Source organism: Nicrophorus vespilloides, unplaced genomic scaffold (assembly GCF_001412225.1).
Source record: "Nicrophorus vespilloides isolate i.1.1-1 unplaced genomic scaffold, Nicve_v1.0, whole genome shotgun sequence".
Classification (NCBI taxonomy): domain Eukaryota; kingdom Metazoa; phylum Arthropoda; class Insecta; order Coleoptera; family Silphidae; genus Nicrophorus; species Nicrophorus vespilloides.
Window position 1 is genome coordinate 8,300 of NW_017097671.1, and position 8,668 is coordinate 16,967.

Genomic DNA, 8,668 nt, shown 5'->3' on the forward strand with positions numbered 1-8,668 from the left:
TTCTTCTTCGGGCTGTTGCACCAGCGGTCTTGGAATTAATAAACATTTTCACGGGCGCTCATCCGAATCAATTAATCACGGCGCATCTTAATTAATCATCGCGGCGGCCGCGCTCCGATTTTGGAGGCCCCATCATCATCATAATAACAACAACAATAACAAGGACGGTGATGGCGTTGCGTTATCGAGAGATAGTCTTGCATCTTCGGACTGGATGGAATTGAAACGCCAGAAACACATACACACACATTGTATGAGATAACAACGCACGAAGAGGCGCGGCCGGTGAAATGATCAATATTGGCCGATTTAATTAATACACCCATTGATCGGATGATTAATCAATTAATACATTCGAAAGTCCATTCTGTACTCTTGTTTCCACGTTGCTTTTTTTACTTAAGCTCTTCTTTTTGTTATTCTTTTCATTCCACTTTATTTTTCTTCGTGCCAACCAATGAGTATTTGCTGCGCTGAGCATAGATTGCGCACAATGTAAATAATTAGCAACAGAGATATTTATCTCCGTTAGTCCGTTATTCCATTTATTTTAATTGTGCAACTGATACAGCTGCATACAACGGCTAACTACACACATAATGCCACCCTCCGTACAACGAGACCAAAAAAAAAATGTATATAATACCTGCACACATTCACAACAGTATACAGACACATTCATATACGTATACAAATATATACAAACAGACAAACACAAACAACTCTTCTCGCCTTTCGCAACGGTTGTGCACATAATAAAACGAAATTTTATCAAGATCATATCCATCCTCTCTCTCATTTTTTTTTTGTTCTTTCTTGGAACGCACAAAAGGGATAACTTATACCATTTCCAATTTAAATATCGCATTTAACTGCAGAAGGAAGATTAATCACATGCAAACTGCAGATAAATAAACAGAATAACTTATGAGTTTCATTCCAACAGAATCTAACAGGTTAACAGACAGCGCGAAAAATAATACAATAATATATTTCCAATACGCGCATTCACAAGTTTCAAATTGATAGCTTTTCGCTAGCATTTGATAACAGAAAATTGCTTTTATAAATTATTTCCATGATAATACCGAGTTGTTAACATCTACTGCTTATCAATAGGTAATAAGTATTCAAATGCAGTGAGTTATTATTATCGAAATCTTATTTGTCGTTAGTAATGATTGGGAATAGGAAAGGATGATTTTAATAAGAAGTATTAATGTAGATGGCAAGTACAAGATGTAAAAAATGAGATGATTTGAAAATTGGAAGCATGAGTATTCTACTTGTACTACTAATTACCAATAGCTCATATAATAATTGCCATATACACATCTCGAACACACTACGTAGTACTTGTCAAGTAAAACATGAGATGATTTGAAAACAGGAAACATGAGTACTATGTATACGTAGTAGATTGTACTTGTACTACTTATAAATTTATTACCAATAATAAGGGATATATCATACACACTTCATAGTCATTCCCATATAAATTACCTACTTGCACATGTATTTTTAAGACTATTTACAAAGTAATGTACAGAGTTGTACACTCACTACACTTGGGAAGTCTCCAAGTAATTTCACATTCATCAAACTTAAGTGTAAAACCTAATTCAATTACACAAAACATGTACATAATATACTCTTGTCAAGTACAATTACAATGAATTACTTGTCACAAATGGGATATGTTTATGGACTACAAAGTGCTATGGCAAACTACGTTATATTTGATAAATAGTTGTAATTAGATATTTGACAAGTAATATCCATAAGTACTAAAACTATTGTCACAGTTCAAACACCATACTAATATTATTAAAATATTAGAACTAATGATTCCGATTTATTGCACTGCATTTGAAATAATTTGTATAAAATTATACTTGGTACTTGCCAAGTATTTTATACTGAGCAGTTTGAAATTGTACGCATGCGCCTTTTGTGTGTCGGCAATAGCTAATAGATTGAATGAATTGACGGAACAATAATAAAATTAAGGATAATGGGAAACAAGGATAAATGTATGGAAAGGCAGAGGGAAGAAGGAAAATAAAAGTCGATAACACTAATTGGGAATGAGTGTTGAAAAAGAGCAATGAACCGCAAAGGACAGACAGGAAAGGGTTCGCGCGCGATGGACAGAGAGGACGAACGGCAATTGTAATTCTTTTTATTGTGTGGCCGGGTCTTAATCTTGTCCCTGTATTTTATGTAATTTGTATAAATGTTACTTTGCATTTTTATTATGCACGCAGATAAACCTTTTTCGGGCTCGACACGTTTTGGGCGGCCCCCAATTCGGGGATATTTAACAAACCGCCGGGCGTATTTTATGTGGCGGGGGAGAAAGGAAGAAGGACGACAGGACATGGGATATATCCACATATATATACAGAGAGAAAGAGTAAGAAGGACAGCGATAAAAAGGACGCCCAGGTGATTGATGAACATTTCCACTCATTAACTCCACACATCTACACATGTACACGCCGTCTCTTGCGGCCCAAAAGGAGGACGAAACAAAAATAAAAACGAGAGAAAGAAAGGAATAAACTCGACGAACAAATCGATAATTAAAAAAGGAAAGCAACGAATTGGAAAGAGGAGAACAACAACGGAAAAGAAAAAAAGGAACGACGAAACGAATTCTTACAGTTTGTGCGCTGTCATTTAATTACAACATCCTCCTCCTCCACATTTCGCTATTCGCCTCGTCGCGCTTTTCTTTCGTTTCCAGCTAATTCATCCGAATTAATGATCAGCATGTCCTCTCCATATACATTTTTTTTATTGTTTTGGGCATATTTTCACGTCGCCATAAATAATTTTCACTTAGTTTCGTGGAGATTTACGGCGCTCGGAAACGCCCGAGGACAGAACGACAGTAATTTATCGGCGCCAATTAAATTTTTTTAATACTTTTCCGAACCGATGCACTCCTTCGTTTTCGTCATCATCATCATCGTCAAAACTGCGTTACATAAATAATTGCGTAATCCATAAATGATGAAGGGGCGCTTCGGAACGGTGACCGTAAATAATATTGATGGCAACAAAAGGTATGGTTGCCCTTCGCACTTGACGCACAAATAAATATGTGGGAATGATGTAGATATAAAATAATAACTCTGTTGACGAAGAGCGTAATTTTAGAGGTAAACAAATTAAAGGCTAGCTTCCGCTGTTGGAACTAAGTAAACGAGGCCACTTATCTATTGTGTAAGTACTCTGTATGTAAACTAGAAAATTGATATTACGCCATATATTGAAATTCAAGCATTAGGTATCAAGATTTCCGTCCATACAATTGAAAGCACAATCGACAATAGGACATACGCATTGTCGCATTTATATGGCTTTTATTATCATATTTAAATCTATTGTGAAATTTATAATAATACTCAATACATTATGATTAGAGTTAATCGCAAAATTAATAACGCAAAAATAATAAATTATATGTTTTTTATTAGGCAATATCTCTTTATTTTTCTAAATGTCCAAAGTTACCTAAAGTGAATAATCATCAAAAAATATATAAAATCAACTAGAATTATTTGGCAACTTTAATCATTTTAATGTAGTAAACTAAGCTGTACCTAATTGAACCATAGGACAGCTTGATTAAAATTGAAACATAGTTATTTGAATACTAAAAATTTAAATAAATTTAAACTATATCAGCTAATTAAAAAGATTTGTAATTAAGACAATGTCAATATAATTAATTAAATAAATGAAACAACAGAATTAATATAAGAGTCAAAATTAAGATTAATATGTGAAAGGTATTAAGATTATAAAGGTACAACGAACATATTAATTCCGAGAACAATAAATCTTTTAAGCATCCATACCTTTCAATCCTATTTTAGTTAAATACATGTTGACCAAGAGATTAATCTATCTCTAACCATTATACATAAGGATTACCTTAATACTTCCATCGATAAAAATCTACAATACAATCATTTCAACCGAATGAACTAGATCTTTAGCTTACAATCAATCTACTATAGTTAAAGATAAAAATAATCATATTTGCATGCGTTTAAATGATTTAGGTGTCACAACACCTGTTATGTCATCAATGCGCGACAATCCAACACTAATTACAATATATAACATCATAGTGCACACGAAAAATGGTTGTTGATGATAGTAATAACAATAATAATGCGATGAACATAATAAGTAGAATACCCTTGGGTTTTGCCAGTTTTGCACTGGTAACAGCATTTTGTTACAATATTGAGCTTGCGCTTGGTTGGAGGGTCAAATCAATTTTGTTTAGTTATATTCACTAAACGCAATTCTTCGAGAGGAAATCCCGAACAACGGAGTTTCAAATAAATAGTACGAGTTTCGAGTAGAGGCAGTACAGAGCAAACATGTCCATTGCAGTGATAACAAGTGTGATGATCGCGGTGTTCTGCGGATTGGGATTGGGGTATAATTTCGATGAGCATTATGGAAAACCAGGATTTCCGGTGCTACCGCCTCCTAGGACGACCAGGCAGACGACAGGTGGTGGAGGATTCATTTGCGTGTCTCCTGCAAATTGTAATAATCCTAACAATACAAACGTAATTGATCCTAGGATCGTGACACCTGTGAGTATAAAGAAGTGTTTTATTGTATTGAGTTTAAAAAATAGGGATGTTTATAATTGAAAATTTTACTTTTCAAGGGAACTGCTCAACCTACAACTTGTCCCGCTGGACAGGTTGAATGCGCTTGTGGAACCAGATATATACCGGTGGTGGATGAGGTGGCTGGAGCCACCAAGCAAGGTGCATTCCCTTGGCAAGCGTATTTGGAGTTCAATGGTCGGTACAATGGAAGTGGTGTTCTGGTCGATCCGACTCACGTGGTGACAGCCGCTCATAAAGTCTTCCCTTATATGTAAGTGATTGAGTATAATATATTTGTTCTTTTGATTATTGTTGGGTTGTAGGACGACACCTCAAGCTATAACCGTGAAGATGGGCGTATGGAACAATCCTACAGGCCCAAACGTTCAGATGAGCACCGTCAGAGCAATCAGAATTCATCCCGGTTACCAAGCCAAAATACCAACCCTCATGGATGACATCGCCATTCTCCAATTGACAACCCCGATCGTGCTTGGAAAATCACCATCCGTAGGAGCCGCGTGTTTACCATCAGCAGACATATCTCAGTACATAGGAAGGAGGTCAGACTAAGCAAACATCAATTTGCCAAGTAATAATCAATAATTTAACAGATGCCTCGTGGCGGGCTGGGGAGTGACTTCTTTTGGAGCGAACGACGCACCGACGATGAATCAAAAGCAAGTCCAGGTTCCCATCGTCGATTACAATACGTGCAGAACGTCGATGATGCAAGGACACGTTTTGGGCACGAACACGGACAGATTTCTGGACACGGGCAACAGAGAGATCTGCGCCGGAGGGGAAGCCAATAGAGATGCATGCACGGTAAATGATCCTAAACAATATGATCCAAATAATTACTGAAGCGAAAAATTACAGCAAGACGGAGGATCTCCGCTCGTGTGTCAAGGGTCTGCTGATGGCGTCTTCCGAGTCGTTGGTCTGGTCATATGGGGCAAGAACTGCGGACAACCCAACGTTTATGGTGTCTATGTAAGCGTTCCGGCTTACCTAACCTGGATCCGAGCTACGATTGCAGCCCTGTAAGAGCCAACTCTAAATCTTCAACCTAACTACAATATATGTATATAACCGATATTTATTTAATCAAGATTCTAATAAAGAAAATTGTCCATATGAATACTAATCGAAATATTTCTAATACATTTTATATCCATTTTGATTTGAATTGCTGATTACATAATAGTTTATGTTTTGAATAGTTACAATTTCTAAACGCGAAGTGCCAAAAGTTAGATAAAGTATTAAAATTATCTACCAAAAATTGAGTAATCAAGTAATTAAATATAAGTTTCACCAAATAGAGAAAGTTCATTCAAATTAATAGACAAGAAACTATAAGATATTTTAATGTACACGAAAGATAAATTACAGGTTTATCTATAAAATACATAAATTTACGTGACAGTTAACTTATTGGATTAGAAACCTCACTACGCAAATACATATGGATTTGTAATTTTGTTTACATTAGTCTTTAAGATAATCTATTATCCAGATCATAACTCTAAAGGCAAATGTGCCACAGAATACAAAATTCCATTCATTTCCAATCGAGAACTAACATACTTTATGTATAACATGTTCATTTCAAACTAGAAACTTGGGATGAATAATTATTGGAATTCAGATGTATCGAATTTAATACGAAACACATAATAATATGGTGAATAACAAATCCAATAAATTCTTAAAAAAATACGAATGTATGGAAAATTAGTTAATGTTTATATAATACTTTAGCGGTTTTAATGAAAATGAAAGAGTAATAGTAACTAAAAAAGTGTTAATTCTCTGAAAAATAAATTATGGTGTGTAGGTATTAAAATAAACAAATAGAAGTAATTATTAAGTGGAGTCTATTTGATAAATCCTTCATTCCATGTAAAATGTATAAGATTGATGATCACTTAAAGTTGATACCTAACGAACATAGATACTCTCATTATGAATATTAAATGTCATTGAAGCTAATTATATAGAAATATGTCAGAATTAAAATGAATCGAAATTTCTAGTCAAGCTTATTCGGTTTTCCGCGGATCTCTTCAATCCTACGTACTGGTTTTCCGCCAATCGCGTCGATTCCGAGACGAGACTTCCGTCACGGCATTAATTATGCATAAACAAGTCGCGGATCGCGCATCTCTTCGCATCTCCTATCTAACGTACTTCATCGATAAATTATGCAACGCAGTTCGACCGTATAAAACGCCCCAACGGGATCAATTAGGTACGATCCTACACACACCAGTTATCTTTCTGGCAGCAACAGCAGCAACAAACTGAATGGAACAAGAACAAAATGAGAATAAACGATTGAACAGAAACAAAAACAACATCAACAATATAATAATGACAAAAAAAAACGTAACAGAAGAGAGAACTGGAACGCGGAAACGATCTAATTGAGTTGACAATCATCTTTTCTTGCGACTGATAAAGGCAGCCGAGACGAATCGAATCAGATGCGGAGCCTTTGTCTTCACGATTGAGCCGTATAGGGAATGGTGTGTGCATGTACATGTTCATCATCCTACAACCGAATTTCCTCGTTTTATCCGCTTGTCCGTCATCAGTCCGTCCGTATACAACAATGGGCAAGAGTTGTTGATGTGTGAAATTTCGCGTTTAATGTTGGCGTAGAGTATATGAGGCGAGACCGGAAATCGCCAAATTGGAGCGGCGGTGCTTTAAAGAGGAGACCCTGTATTCCTTTCGGGGGCCGCTTTGAAAATTGCACGGATCCGGTGTCTGATATCACAGACGCAAAAACGGCCGCTCCGGCTTACATTCTCATACTTGTAATCTGATATAGTTGCGACGATCCCAGAGATTACCAGATCCGAATTCGGAGTTGTATGTTACTCAATTTGTGCTTTAACTGTACAAACGGTTAGATCATTATGGAATTTAAGCATCCGGATTAAGATCGTATCACTAACCCAAATCCAAAAATATTATCAATTTAGTTAAGTTACGCAGATTCAAAGAGATAGAGGTAAAGCAGCAACAACTAAAAATACATCATCTCAAATTTAGTTAGATTCAAATTATGTATTACGTCGATCTGAACTTAATGTCCACTTCAAATTTGTATACCGACTCGCAAATAATAGAGTACTCTTGAGATAATGGACAAACTTTCTCAACAAATAAGAATCGCATCGAAAGTACATTTACATAACAAACAATACGAATGATATTTCCAACCTATAGAAGTGAAGTAACAAAAGATGCAGTGACATAATGTTAATTGCAAATATTGAAATGATGATGAAAGTTAGAATGTTTAACTAAATAATGTTAAATAACAATCTTCTACAAAAACGTACATTACAGTAAATAATTACGAATCGTGATTAGTGAAAAAGAAAATGCATATCAATAGGCTTTTGAAGTTATACTCAATTAATTTTAATATCTAAAATTTATTACATACATAAAAAATAGATATACAATGGACCATTAAGAAACAGGAAAGACTGCCCAATTAATTTTAAACAGTTTTACAACTAATTATATAAACTAATTCATAGATTTATACATAAATTCATTCAAGATCGAATTGATTCAAGAGATTTTTGAAGATTTATAAACATATTATTTGTACATAAAAACCTTGTGATGTTAATGCGAAAAATGATGAAATATTTTGATTAATGAATAAATTCTCGACAATAATTTTGAAGAGTCAAGTACAATTGTAACATTTGTTATCTGCGATGTTGGTAATTGATGTAAGTTCAGTATGAGACGAAAGTTATGTGCTATGAACAATAGCCCATTTAGATAGATCAATATAGAAGTTTTCGTTGTAAAACAGAGTTCGGTGTAAGTGTAATTGGGTAATTTAAGAGGATGGCATGCAAGCCGTCCTCGGAAGAGCAAGCGGAATATGGAAATAGTGCGGTCTCTAGGAGACTCCTTTCTCGTCGGCCACATGTCCTGCGAGATTGGGATCAGCCGCGAGGAATTTCGTCCTGACACACCGCACA

At 35.3% G+C, this 8,668-nt stretch overlaps 1 protein-coding gene across 1 annotated transcript; it reads left to right on the forward strand.

Annotated features, from left to right (window-relative positions):
- The first annotated feature begins 4,379 nt into the window (after positions 1-4,379).
- LOC108560656 (tryptase gamma-like) lies at positions 4,380-5,768 on the forward strand. The gene is made up of 5 exons (XM_017918298.1): positions 4,380-4,625; positions 4,703-4,917; positions 4,970-5,209; positions 5,261-5,474; positions 5,529-5,768. Exons 1-5 carry the CDS (start codon positions 4,404-4,406, stop codon positions 5,694-5,696), a joined length of 1,059 nt encoding a protein of 352 aa, XP_017773787.1. The 5' UTR covers positions 4,380-4,403; the 3' UTR covers positions 5,697-5,768.
- The last annotated feature ends 2,900 nt before the right edge of the window (positions 5,769-8,668 follow it).

Excerpts from the sequence above, each read along its gene's own strand:
- LOC108560656 (XM_017918298.1), top strand. The coding sequence starts at position 4,404 with ATGTCCATTGCAGTGATAACAAGTGTGATGATCGCGGTGTTCTGCGGA. Across the intron at positions 4,918-4,969 it reads CATAAAGTCTTCCCTTATAT|GACGACACCTCAAGCTATAA; the intron begins GTAAGTGATTGA and ends GTTGGGTTGTAG. Across the intron at positions 5,475-5,528 it reads CCAATAGAGATGCATGCACG|CAAGACGGAGGATCTCCGCT; the intron begins GTAAATGATCCT and ends GAAAAATTACAG.